This window comes from Salminus brasiliensis, chromosome 7 (genome assembly GCF_030463535.1).
Source record: "Salminus brasiliensis chromosome 7, fSalBra1.hap2, whole genome shotgun sequence".
Taxonomy (NCBI): Eukaryota; Metazoa; Chordata; class Actinopteri; order Characiformes; family Bryconidae; genus Salminus; species Salminus brasiliensis.
The window spans coordinates 10,328,790-10,343,744 of NC_132884.1; the positions used below are offsets into that span (position 1 = coordinate 10,328,790).

Here is a 14,955-nt window from a genome sequence, read left to right on the forward strand (position 1 = left end):
ATCACCTAATGTTTAAATCCTTTTTAGGGCCTTTTCAGTCATAGGCCTTTAGAATCGCCCCCCTCATACAGCGCCCCTGACAGTACCATATCGTGCTTACCACTTACTGTTCGTTTAGCATTTATATTTGCCGGTTATATGTATTTTTTTTTAGTTGTGGCTAGTTCTAACCTCTGACCTTGTAATTTACATATTTAAAAAAATTAAATGATTCATTTAATGCACAATTTGTGTGCTATACAACTGCACTGAGGTATGTAGCTAGTTATAATAACACTTCAAGTGGACTCGTGTCCACAGTCCAAATGCCACGTGTCATGAGTTTAAGTAATTGCACGAGTTTATGGCCTTGTATCATTAGCCACCGTTTTTAATTATGTAAATAAGCTGGACAAACCTGTAATATTAATGGATAATTGAGAATATTATACAGGACACTTTTATTCCCAATGTAGGTATTATATAGGGAATCACCAAACACATTGCCCACATAGCACATTGATTGAATATAGTCGCTAACCTTACAAAAACTTACAGAAAAAAAAGAAAGGTACTTTCTTGTGAAAATAAAAATGTGAACGTAAATAAATCACATTTTCGGGCATGCATACATAATGCTCAGGTTTTGTTATTTGTGGTTTTATTCATGTAACTTTCAGATATTTAATTAAAGTAGCTACATTTCCCCTACTGCTGGTGTTGCAAGTGGACTTCCGAGTGAGGCGCTTCTGTCAATCACGCCGTTTGTGTTTGTGATTGGCTGGAAAACATGAGTGACGTCCCTAAGTGAGGGATGAGATTATTACAACATCTAGTTATACATTATTTTATATGACGGCCTGCCTAACCGCAGCTATTTGCAAAAGAGCTAGATCAGTATTACGGGTGCACGGAATTAGATGACCGCTATAAAAGAAAAAACGTGCCGTGATTGAGTCCAATTTCAATCTACTTGTAATCAGATCTTTAATTATAACCACCCGCATATCATACATTCCAATCTGACACTCTTCTTTGTCGCTCTAATTATTCCAAAAATTCGCAGGTATTGTTTCCATAAATGTTATGAAACACAGATAAATTGCGCTAATTATTGACCAAAACTGAACACTGTTTAGAAGAGCCGGTCACGTGGTCAGATATGACGCAAGAAAGTAAACGCAGATCTTAACACATTTTCTTGCGATTTACCCCGGACACATGAGTGGTGTATGATGTGTAGATCGCAGGTCCTGTTCTAGTCCAACCCATACCTTGTTCATACGTGCGCGGGTTAATACTTGAGTAAATGTGCTGCTTAATGCTTCACTTCACTGACAGCGTTTCTGTTACTGTTAAATGTCGACTTAGTTCCGATTAACCCAGCACTGGCATGATGCAACATGCTGACTGAGTTAGCTATAAACTCAGCAACCCTTCGCTCCCCTCTGAAAGCTCGGATTAAGATCTAGCTAGCCTGTTTGCTAGTCTAGAGGTCTGGTCAACAGGCCGGGACGTTTGCTGAAGATTCTGGGTAAGTGACTTGGCGCTAAATAATCATTGCTCTCAACTATTGTTTTTGTCTTATTTTGCGACATTTAGCTACACTTAAAGCAGCTGTAGTCGAATCCTTCTGAACATGTGGTTGGGCACATGACTTGGCCACTGATAGAGAGAGACAGAGAGACGGGGACAGCTAAGTGGGGAAATTTTACAAACGTTGACCTGCATGGTAAACAGGCAGACTGGCCAAGCTGGGGTTTTACAGGGAACTAGATTGTGTGGTTCTTGTCTGTCTCTTAAGACGTATCAGTAATAACTGAAATAAATCAGTGCACATTTCAGTCATTTTTTTTTATATTTTGCATTATTAAATGACTGAGATGTAAACGTTGATGAGTTGTTTGGTGTGAAATGCTCCATGCGAGAATATCTCGGATAGTTAAGAGTTCTTCACAGTGGTGGTGAGAGGAACCAGACACCCTAGCTAAGTGTTTAAGACCTCTAAAAGTTAGCTAGCTATCTACCTCACAGAAACATGTTAAACAGATCGGTTATAATAATATAATTATATATAATATAATTACACGCCTGATGCCGGAGATATTCTTTCACAGTAGTTTAAGGAGAAAGGTTTGGCTTACAACACAATTTAGAAAGACACTCCAATGCTGGAAAGGTACATACAGGACATTTAGATTTGAAAACTAAATTAGAAAACTAATTTATTTTAGATTTACAGCTACAACCATTATTAGCGTTATACAGCTCATTCTAAAACTCAAGTCTAAATAAAATGCATATATTTGTGTTGTAGACACAGCTGTAAGGGCAGCCAAGTAGGCAGGTTTCTCCACTGCTTACTTTGTGGAGTTCGTCTTTTAACATTTACCATTCTTTAAGCATAACTAGGTGCTGTCAGAATTTGAGTTAAAATTTCCCATCATGCGATATGTCAGGATGAACTTGAAATGAGTGTATCACTTTTGTTTTGTGTTCTCCTTTACAGAATCATCATGGGCAACTCAGTTGGGTAGCTTCGATCAATCATTGTCAGGCACGCTGACACAAAGGTTAACGCTCAGTTATTTATAGATCGAAACTGTTATCTAGTAACGTGTTCTAAAAGCTTTTTTTTTTTTATCATAAGGAAAACAAAGTAATTTCCTTTTCAGGAATTTCAGAACTTCTAGCAAAATCTGGGGACTATGTTTGCAGTGTATATAACTTCTGAGAGTACCTTAGCATTTTAGCACTTTCTTAATGTTCTTTTAGCATTTCAGTATTATCTGACAGCTTTTGTCTGCACTTCCACGGAGAGTGTTGTACAGAATGGTTGAGTCTATAGCTTGTAACGAGGGGAAAGAGGACATTAAGGAGGAACAGAAGACCAATGAGAATGAGGACGCAAAGGAGGCTGAGGACCCCCCTCTGTGCGCTCTTGGTGCCAGGGCAGATCCAGAACCCCAGAAACCTCGGCCCTGGAAGTGGTCTGTCATCTTTCTCTGTTTCTATGGCTTCATGGTTCAGCTGAAGCCTGGGGAGCCTTTCATCACACCTAACCTGCTGAGCACAGAGAAGAACTTCACTAGGGAACAGGTGGGTCCAACTCTGTGAACCTTTTAGTTTTGGACACTGTCCATGGAAAGCTAGAAGATACATAATGTTTCAAAAAGCAGGGTCAGTGTTTCAAATCATATTCAGGGATTTGTTTTTCAGCAGGGTCCTTTATGGATCGTTTTCACAAAACTACCTTAAACCATGTGCATAAGAATTTGAGTCGTAATCATCAAGGAGATGAACAGTAGTCATGTACTGTTGTTGAGCAATTTAAAGTTTATACAACAAATACCACTTTATTTAGATGAATTCATTATTTACTCATCTTCTGTTACAGCAGTGCAACTAGAATAAGTTATGGCAAAAGATACTAAAAAAAACAACTTAATTGTTGAGTCCTAGTTCTTATGAGTGTGAGTATGACCATTCTCAATGGAAATGTGTGACTTTGTTTTAGGAAAAGGTTGTTGCTGGGTTTTTGTTTGTAGTTCTGGTGATTTATTTTGGCTTAATTGTCCCACTTGAACTGCTGGGACTGCAGCGTCACATTTGGTCCACCTACTGAGAAGCTGGTCAAAGTTCACATTCCTTTTAAATAGGCCAAATCATGTAAGCTTCAAATCCCTCGGCTGGCATGTCACACTCAGCCACTTTTATGAGTGTTATTTACAAGGTAGCTGTGTGTGTATGTATATGCTGAGTTAAATGGCTTTGCAATCTGAGAACTGGGGCAATTAAGCTCTTAAATGGTAGTTGATACAGTAGTTATTTTAAATAGTCTGTTGTGTTCACTTAAACGAGACCTCACTTGTGCTGTAGAAACCATGCGTAGGATTTAACTTGTACGTTGATTGTCCAGGCTTCATGAATCAGCTTACTTAGAACCAGTTTGTTTTTGGAAGCCTCCCTGATAGATCAGTTGCACATGTACAATTTGTGAATTACAAGTGTCCTCACAAGAAGTCACAAATGTTACACTTGCTGTTCAAGATGGTTAGTTTTAGTAGCCAGCCTTTAATAAGTTGTCATTTGATATATTGCCTGTAACAAATTAATTAGGGCCTATAAATTAATTAACTAATACTGCATGCTTAAGACTGACTGACTTGTCTCTCATTACATAATTTGATTACAAACACAGCAAACACAGGCATAGATCTTAATTGTCTTGATGTCATCTGTACTAGTGTTCACCACCACAGACAGGACGTTAATATCACCAACCATTCCCATTTTATTTAGGTGTATCCATAAAAAATTGCCCACCCTGTATATTGCTGCTCTAGGTTTAAGGGCTGCTGTACACTAATAAACCTAAGGGTAATGGGTCTAATAGGACACTGGTTCCATATAGAGGCCTTTTAATGTTTTTGCCCCAGGTGTTTGTTCTAACCCATCTTGCAACACACTGGAATAGGCAAAAAGCTGCTGCTTTAAACTGAGGATTTGTACCCAGGAAACCTGACCTGGTCCTACTTACTTGGCTTTAGTTTAGATTTACAGGGCAATGCAAAAGTTGCCAGTGCAGTGAAGCTACTTGGCTAATTTTCAACTGTATTGTCTAACCTTAACCCTAATGCTTTTGAAAATCACCATATAGTTTGTTACCAATTAGAAAATCCATACATAATCTATAGGGAATTTTTCATCTAGTGTAGGACTAACAACAGCTAGATGGAAAAATTCAACTATTAATTATTTGCTTGAACATCCTTTAACTTTTAATCTTTTAGCTTGAAAAGTGTTTCTTCTGTCCGACATAATCATACTACTATAGCTATGCTGTTCTGAAGCTGTTGCCATAGCAATAATTCACTTCAATGGAAACTATATATATATATATATATATATATATATATATATATATATATATATATATATATATATATATATATATATATATAAATTTAGTTACACCTAAAAAAATTAAAGATGCAGTAAAATTATGTTTACTGTCATTTGATTAAAGTCAAAACTACTCACACTTTTTAACACACTATGCTCCCCCCCCCCTGGAATAAATGAAATCTAGAGCTCGGCCACACTCTCCATATAAAATGATGTTGTCTTTTGAACAAATGGCAACATTTGTGTCCACAGTTACTCAGTGGTCATCTGTGTAAGCGATGTATGTGAACAACTTCATGATTTCAGTTGAGAAAAGTGCTTCTATGATGCCAGGCACACCCGCCTGGTGAAGGGGAACCACCATGGTCCCCATTTTTGGATTAGGAGAATAAGGAAGCTCCAGTAGTATTGGACAGAGTATTGTAGTAATAGTATTGTTTTAGTGTGGTACATTTTTACAAGGCCATTTTTACAGTAAATGCACATACCCCCAGTGCAGTTGGATATTAGGGGCCTTGTGTAAAAGCACCTCAACCATGGTTGTTAAGAAAGCACGTATCTTACCTCTTTGGGCCACAGTTGACCTTCTGTGGTCTCCGTATTTACTTAGCTTATAACCTGAGATCTGAGGTATGACTTCAGGTTAATAAATGCTTACATTTGCTATGCTTTGAGCTCTGTCCAGCAGTAGCATATATACAGTGCCTCCAATTAGTATTCAACCCCCTGCAGATTTAGCAAATTTAACAAGTTGCAAATAAGTTAGAGCCTTCAAACTTTGAACAAGAGCAGCATTTATTAACAGATGCATAAATATTACAAACAAAAAATATAAGTTGCTCAGTTAAATTAAAATACATTTTTAACATAAAAATGTGGGTCAATTATTATTCAACCCCTAGGTTTAATATTTTGTGGATAAACCCTTGTTTGCAATTACAGCTATTAATCGTTTTTTATAAGACCTGATCAGGCCGGCACAGGTCTCTGGAGTAATCTTGGCCCACTCCTCCATGCAGATCTTCTCCAAGTTATCTAGGTTCTTTGGGTGTCTCATGTGGACTTTAATCTTGAGCACCTTCCACAAGTTTTCAATTGGGTTAAGGTCAGGAGACTGACTAGGCTACTGCAACACCTTGATGTTTTCCCTCTTGAACCAGACCTTGGTTTTCTTGGCTGTGTGCTTGGGGTCGTTGTCTTGTTGGAAGATAAAATGACGACCCATCTTAAGATCCTTGATGGAGGAGCGGAGGTTCTTGGCTAAAATCTCCAGGTAGGCTGTGCTATTCATCTTCCCATGGATGCGGACCAGATGGCCGGGCCCCTTGGCTGAGAAGCAGCCCCACAGCATGATGCTGCCACCACCATGCTTGACTGTAGTGATGGTATTCTTGGGGTCGTATGCAGGGCCATCCTGTCGCCAAACGTCACGGGTGTGGTTGGCACCAAAGACCTCGATCTTGGTCTCATCAGACCAGAGTCCTCCAAGTGATCATGAGCAAACTGTAGACAAGCCTTGACATGGCGCTTGATGAAGGAAAGGTACCTTACGGGCTCGTCTGGAACGGAGACCATTGCGGTGGAGTATGTTACTTATGGTATTGACTGAAACCAATGTCCCCACCACCATGAGATCTTCCCGTAGCGCCCTCCTTGTTGTCCTTGGGTCAGCCTTGACTGTTTGGACAAGCCTGGCCTCGGCACAGGAGGAAACTTTGAAAGGCTGTCTAGGCCGTGGAAGGTTAATAGTAGTTCCATACGTCTTCTACTTCTGGATGATGCTCCCAATGGTGGAGACAGGTATGCCCCACTCCTTGGAAAGGGTTTTGTACTCCTTGCCAGCCTTGTGACCCTCCACGATTTTGTCTCTGATGGCCTTGGAATGCTCCTTAGTCTTTCCCATATTGACAATGTATGAGTGCTGTTCACAAGTTTGGGGAGGGGCTTAAATAGTCAAAAAAGGCGGGAAAAAACAGATAATTAATCCAAACATGTAAAGCTCATTGTTCTTTATGCCTCAATTACTTCTTAATACTTAAGGGAACCAAACAGAATTCTGGTGGTTTGAGGGGTTGAATAATAATTGACCCTCTGAATAAACTTTTCACAATTTTAAAAAACAATAAACAAAGAAACATTCTTTTTTGCTGCAGTGCATTTCACACGTCCAGGCTGATCTACAGTCCAAATGTCACTATGCCAAGTTAACTCCAAATGTGTAAACCTGCAAAATCTGCAGGGAGTTGAATACTACTTGGTGTGTGTGTGTGTGTGTGTGTGTGTGTGTGTGTGTGTGTGTGTGTTAGTTTATTCAGCAGTTATGTGATATCATCTTGCTGATCTATTTTATGTATCTTTTTTTTTTTTTTTTTTTTTTTTAAGTAAACATTTTTTTTTGGCATGCATAGTATGTTAAGTCAAACTAAATGTAGCAGTGCTGCATTTTTTTTTACCATATTCTGCAGCCTTAATGGTCCTCGGCATACATTTATTCATTTTTTTGTTTATTCAAACATGCGTTGTAAGTAATATCCATAAGGCTTAATGACCCATATCCTATACACTGATGAGTTGAAACACATTAAAAAAATGTGCCTAATATGCTGTTGGCCTAGGAGAGTTTACTTTACAAGACCTCTGAAGGTGCCCAATAGTGTCTAGCTCCAAGACGTTAGCTGGTGTTAGCAGTAGTGACCATTCAGTTACCATCAAACATTTATTCTACCCCTAGACAAGTGCCGTTGTAACAAAATGTAATTCACTTTACCTGGCTGTGCTTTTAACGGTATGGCTAATGAGTGTAAATGTATATTTTCTTGGGGCCACTTGTTCCATTTTTGTTAGTGGGTTAGTTTTCATGATGTCAACATAAATTCATAGCAGGCTGTTCCATATATGGACTGGGAGTAAGCGTTAGTTTGACACTTAACTCTTATTCAAACATTAGCAATTAGCAATGACTATTTGTCTGTCATATAGGCCCTTTTAACCTGTGTTTTATGTTTACTCATTGCTCTTTGTTAACCCTGTTCTTAACCCAGGTCACCAATGAGATCAACCCAGTGCTTTCCTACTCCTACATGGCAGTGCTGGTCCCCGTTTTCCTGCTGACTGACTACCTGCGCTACAAACCTGTTTTGGTCCTCCAGAGCATGAGCCATGTCTCCATCTGGCTCTTACTGATTTTGGGCACCTCCCTTTTGGAGATGCAGTTCATGGAGTTCTTCTACGGTATTACGATGGCTGCCCGCGTGGCCTACTCCTCTTACATCTTCTCCCTGGTCCCAGCGTCGGTGTACCAGCAGGTTGCCAGCTATTCCCGCTCCTCTGTGTTACTGGGAGTGTTTACCAGCTCAGTGATGGGTCAGCTGTGCATGTCGCTGGCTGGTATTACATACAGGACGCTCAGCGCTGTCTCACTAGGCTTTGTCTCTTTTGGGCTCCTTTTGTCCACCTGCTTGCCATGGCCCAAGCGGAGTTTATTCTTTAATCAGAGCCGTCTGGAGGAGGAGCGGAAGACTGCTGCTCAGTCTGAACTGGACAAAATGAAATCTGATGACCAGGCAGTTGAGGCCCTGAGAAGCTCCAGCTGTGGTTGCTACTCTTTCAGAACAAACTCTGTGTTTGTGCAGATGCTGAAGGAGTTGAGGAATGTTGTGAAAGTGCCCAACCTAAGGCTTTGGAGCCTGTGGTGGGTTTTTAACTCTACTGGTTATTACCTGGTGGTGTTCTATGTGCACATACTGTGGAACAAAGTGGATCCTGCCACAAAGCACGTCTATAATGGAGGAGTGGAGGCCGCCTCTACTTTGCTCGGTAAGCATTCGGAATGGGTGAGAAGTTGCAGCTGTTGTCTTTTATAATAAAATATTATTGTGTTCATAGAGATTTAAAGTTTCTGTGGTTTAAATGTTCCTCAGTTATCAATATTGGATTGGTATGAAATGTAATTGGTATGTTTGAAACAAATAATTACTTTTGATATCCAAGTACCTTGCAGAATGAGTAAAGATCCCAAAAGAAAGTTTACTATGGTGTTGTTTACTTTGAGAGTAGTGTTTGCCTCCTTGTTTATCTAAACATCAGATGAGACATGTTTAATGTTTTATCCAAGTAATAGTGACCCTAAGTGTGGTATGCGTAATTGACCAGGGTCTCTTTAGGATATGTGTTTTTATTGAAAGAGACAAAGTTTATGGTGTATCCGTGTCAAAGTGACACATGGCCAAATAAACTGAAAGATCATGTTGTAATGGGTAAAGGTTCTTTTGTCGGGTTAATCTCATAGAGCGTAGCTCCATGGATCACAGTGTACTGTTACAGAAATGGGCAAAGTTCAAATTTCATTCTTGAGCAGTGCCTAGTACAGAAAGCTAATATTTTCCTATTGCATTATTTATCATGATCCTACATCTGTGCCATTAGTTAACACAGAATCATAACCAATGCTTGGTGCCATTTTTCTCTTTTCCAGGTGCAATCACATCGTTTGTGGCAGGCTTTGTAAAGATCAAATGGAATGTGTGGTCTGAGCTGGTGATTGGTGGGATCACTGCAGCGCAGGCCGGCTTACTGCTTCTTATGTATGCCACTAACAACATCTGGGTGTGCTACGTGGCCTATGCTCTCTTCAGAGGGTTTTACCAATTCTTGGTCCCTATTGCTACGTGAGTGATGCATTCTCTATCCAGCTGTATCAGTGTTTCTGCAGAGTTTTTGGCTGTTTACTATTAAGGATGTAATGATTTTAATGTGGATCGGAATTTAAAACTGTATCACTATCACCGATCTCTTCCGATGGCCTCTCATGCATTTTGTCATGGAAATGACTGTCAATTTAAATTCTGTATCTTATTATTTTATATGTAAAATATCCAGCAAATTTAATCTTGACGTACAGATCTGAAAATACATTTTTATGCCCCTTAAATGAGGTACATGTTCAGGTGCTACTTACAGTGGACTGCAAAAGTTTTGGCACACCTGGTCAAAACTTCATTTTCTGTAATTATGTATCTCCAAAAGGCATAAATTAAAGATGATTGGAAAGAAGCAGCATGCAAAACTTTGGCCACACTAAGAGATCTTGGCTCACTTTTACCAAGGTCTTTATCAAAGTACTGTAATTAGCTTTTTAGGACTATGGTTTGTTTGCAATAATCACAACTTGCAGCCATGAGCTCTTCATCAACTGCCTAGGTCTCTGGACATTAAGATAGTTGTTTTCCAGAAGTCACAAAGCTGGAGAAGACTAATCGAAGAAATCTAATAAATCTTTCTGGGAGAATTACAATCCCTGTTTGACTGCACCAGCACTCCAGAGTTTAAATCTTTTGCACTGTTTTACTGTGCAGGGACACCTGCATAAATACGATTTTATTGAAAGAGTCATCAGAACAAAACCTCCTGTGTCAGATATTTCCGAACATTCTTCTTCTGGCTCATTTTGATTTTTCTTTGAACAAGTCCTGTGGAGAGAAAGGGTGCAGAATTTTATAAAAGCACACCTCTCCAACTGTGAATAACTTGAGTGTATCAATCATGCTTTAGGCATGTAGTCATTTACTGGTAGAGGAAAGAATATATTTAGTTAAATGCCAGCAAATTTAGCAAACATTACACTGATGAAAAAGATGAAAAGAGGATTAGTTGTACAGCAGGGAATTGATTTTATCGCACCTCAAAATCCACGATGGGCTACATCAATTTTCCTCACTGTCACCTGACCTTAACATCTTGTAGAGACCTCAAAAGAGCAGTGCATGCAAAACAGCCTAGGAATTTCATGCAACTAGGAGCCTTTTGCAAGGAAGATCGGTTGAATCCCCCCCCCCATAATAACTGAGACTCTGAACTACCCTTTTTTTTTTATTGCTTAAAGTATTACAGGAATATTTCATATTCAACTTTGTCCTTTGGAGATCGTTTATCTGCTTAGATATTCACAGTACTTGCATAATCATATATAGTTCAAGGTAATTGGCAAATGTGCTGTGTTATATTTGTGAAAACATGGTGGTCATTAGCGACAGGGAAGGAACTTGAAGGATATTTGTTATGGTCAGCCACCCGTTGGGATAATTGGAAAATATACCAACAGAAAATGAAAGCAAACAAAACATCTCACTGAAAAATGTAAATGGCTAAACCACTTTCCTCCTCTCAGTTTCCAGATTGCTTCCTCTCTCACAAAAGAGTTGTGTGCTCTAGTTTTTGGCGTGAACACGTTCCTGGGAACAATTCTGAAGACTATAATTACTCTAATTGTGGCAGATAAGAGAGGCTTGGCTCTGCCTGTGCACTCCCAGGTAAGGAACATTTTCTTTAGACAAATGCAGTAAAGTGCATCTTGATGAAGTAGACACACTTGATATAATTTTCATTAGTGTAAATGAAACATCTGCAATTGGAAATGGACTCTTAATACATTTTTTGGAAAACAACAATACAAGTAATTTTACATGGGTTAGCAACTTGCCATGCTGCCATGCCATTTATTTTGTTGCTCCACTGCTTATGATGAGTAGTGTCCCGATCACTACTACTCTAGGTTTCGGCATACCGGCAACTGCACTGTGTCACTATGGTGAAAAGGGCAGGACACTTGTGAGAACCACATAACACCATGTAACCTTAGTCATATTTGTGTACAATCCTGCAATATTACTCCTAACGCCTTAGATCACATGCATCTTGCACTTCAAATGCCAGTTCTGGTTCTCCCAACACGTGTAAAGTGTGTCCTTTAGTGGTGGTTCAAAATGTGAATTACACTTCCTGATTGTAGGGGGATCCCAAGAGAAAGAAATGCTAATTCTTGCAACATGATGCTTTAAAAGGTTACCCAATAAGTTTAAATAACCTCCAGTCATTACAGGGGATGACCCATTACGCCCCTTAGAAAAGTTGCATGTGAGGTTTTGAACCAACCCAGTACATTTAAGGCTAAATTATATTTCTGCAAAGAAGTTCATAAATGTTATGTCAAGTGCGGAGAAGGAGAGAGGGAGAGAGGGAGAGAGAGACTTTAGACCAAGTGTATAGACATATGTAATTGATTTGTAAAAATTTTCTTTTTCAGTTTTTTGTGTACTTCTTTTACTTCACCCTCCTGACTGTGGTGTATTTGGGCTGTGCTGCCTGGGTCATCACAAACTATTACCGCAATCGGAGGCAAGAGCAGGTGCCCACTGAGGCAACTACATCCATTGAACTTGGTACTGCAGAAATGCCTAGCTCCGAGACGGACCCTCTTTCAAATGGATCAAGTGTTAAGACCTGAGAATCAGGGTGTTTCCATAGTGTTTACTGGTGAAGCCTATTTCTCACTCGTCTCTATCCTACTTTTATCAGTTTATCAGTAACCTATGCACAACTGTACGCACAAATGTTATGTGATTTCAATTAAATGCAAGGGCTTAGTTTTATTGTTAGTAGTGCCTTTTCTATGTATAAATCTGCAACCTCTGTCCTCCACACAAATGTAGAAAAAAATCAGTTTTGGCCTTAAAGTAGAGTGAATTTATGGTTTGAGAGCTATATATTGTATTCCTAATACAATATATCCTAATACTACTTGGTATTACTCTAGAATACTCAAAGAAATGTTATAGTCCAGTGCTAAAATATTTTTTTTAATGAAAGCGATGTTGCAGTTTTTTTTATTTGCTTGTTTTTTAGTTTTTCTGCTTTTTAACCATTTTTGGTTGTGCAAAATATACAAGCGTCACATCACGTCTTACCTCCTATGAAATGGCAAAGATTGTATTCAGCTCTTCTCTTACTGATTTGTGAACATTTGTGAAACATGTGTTTAATAACTGCCAGTGATTTTATTTTTCAATTTTTTTTTAGTATTATTTTTTTCTCTTCTCTTCAAGGATGGAGTTACATGTTTCCAGAATTTAATAATGTGAAGTTAAAAATGTCAATTTTAAGAAAGGTTAACGATATGGTTCTGCATTAACCCTTTGATTATGAGGTTACTGATGAACCAGGCTGATGTCATTTCCACCAATAATAATAATGATTATTATTGTCATGTGTTAGCACTTAGTATTTAAAACAGTATAATTAGAATGTCAGACTTTTACTTCAGTAAACCGAATGCACACATTCATACACTGAAGTTTAGCGACTATGTTTGAAACCACAGCAGCCTCTGAGAACTCATGGGACTACGTTGTGAAATGTGTGAGGTGAACAGCGGTTAAGAATGTGTGGGACGCAATTCCTTTAAATCATAAAACAATTTAGGAGAGGTGGTGTTTAAAACCAGAGCACATACAAATTGCTAGTCAAACACTAATTTTTCTAGGACCAACAGTAATTCATGCAATAACATACAGAATTTTGGGGCAATATGAAATATTGTTTACATGCATATCTGCCTATACCAGTACTTTTAACATTTATAAAACATAGAAACTGAAACAAAATTTCTTTTTAGGGTTAAAAACCACTGTAGATTGACACTGCAGCCTACTGTCAGGTACATGCCTTACTCTTTTAGAGTTTAGTAAATATATTATACAGTATGGGTTAGAAAATATCTGAGGTGTGAGGTGTCTCCAAGTCCAAAACTGGTATGATTTTAGGATCTTTATGTATTTCTTGTTCATTTACATTTACATTTACATTTACGGCATTTAGCAGACGCTCTTATCCAGAGCGACTTACAAGGTTACTCATATTACAGAGGTGGGCCAATGTAGTGTTAGGAGTCTTGCCCAGGGACTCTTATTGGTGTAGCGCAGCATAGTCACCCAGACCGGGAATCGAACCCTGGTCTCCCACATGGTGTTGTTGTAACGCAATGGTAGGTGGTGGTGTTATCTGTTGCGCCACACCAACCACGTCTGTTCATGTCTGTATTGATCACTGAAAAATTAAGGCAAAATAGGAAATCCACCCTAACAGTTATACTGTAATATTTTAGCCTTTGCACTTGAGTGTCACTCTCTGAAATCTTGCACTGTCTTGCTGTATATATATGTCACATATTGATATAATTTTCTGCTTGGAGTACAGACAGGATAAGTCCATGTAAAAACAGTGTATGACAAACATGCATGTAAACAATTAATTTTGACTGCCAGTGCAGGATATTTGTTTTCACCACAGTTGCCTTAACTCTAAATCCTAAAATACAAATATGTATGAACAATTAAAAATTTAAGTTGTTTGAAGTTAACTGCTGTATTGGAGGGGGGGTTGAGGTAATCACAAGGAAGTCAGAATTTGGGTGTTTTTTTCCGCAAAATATCTGTAAAGACCAGTGCCCTGTAAGTCTGCAACCTAAAGGAAAGCTTTTTTTTTTTTTTTTTTTTTTTAAATCTTGGATATGGTACTTTTTCTGTAAAGGATGCTTCCCTGAGGTACGTACAAAATTGTACACAGTCTGGAGTACACACATTGCTAACCAAATTATGTCTATGTCTACATGTAACATGTAGGAATCTTATACTCAGAGCTATGAAAACCGAAAGTGGTAGACTAGTGATGAGATTCATATTAAGATATTTGTGTCTTGACATGATTTACACGTCAATTTCATACGGTACAGTTTTTGATAATACCTATAATTGGTCATAACCATAATTGGTCATAACTACAAATCAGTTGTAAAAATGACCATTATTATGTATGTTCTATGTTCCAAATTTAAGTGGTAATTTCACATTTATGGTTATTTACTGATTTGTAGTGACAGGCCTCCATGCACTCGAGCAGAATAGGTCTCTATGAATCTACTGTATCTAAGAACATAAAGTTGGAATGGCCTCAGGCTTCCTTTACTTAAGCTCTGGCACTAAATATTTGAATATCAGATGCTGGACATTTTTCACCTTTTTGTAAAATATTTTATAAAATGTTTGACTTTTTTAAAACAATGTCAAATGTTTGGTTGTCCAATGTATGTTAGTTACATATACCATGTGTGATTGAATTGTTTATTTTATTCTGAACTATACTTCACATCTGTATTCAGATACAGTGTTTGGTACAGGTTCTATACTGTGAACATGTTTGTGTGCTAGAATAATACACTGAGAACAGTTTATTGCA

General features: G+C 38.5%; 1 protein-coding gene across 1 annotated transcript; it reads left to right on the forward strand.

The window, feature by feature from the left end:
- Positions 1–1,259: 1,259 nt before the first annotated feature.
- Positions 1,260–14,955, forward strand: slc19a1 (solute carrier family 19 member 1). The gene is made up of 6 exons (XM_072683795.1): positions 1,260–1,513; positions 2,489–3,078; positions 7,929–8,703; positions 9,362–9,554; positions 11,054–11,195; positions 11,969–14,955. Exons 2-6 carry the CDS (start codon positions 2,812–2,814, stop codon positions 12,167–12,169), a joined length of 1,578 nt encoding a protein of 525 aa, XP_072539896.1. The 5' UTR covers positions 1,260–1,513; positions 2,489–2,811; the 3' UTR covers positions 12,170–14,955.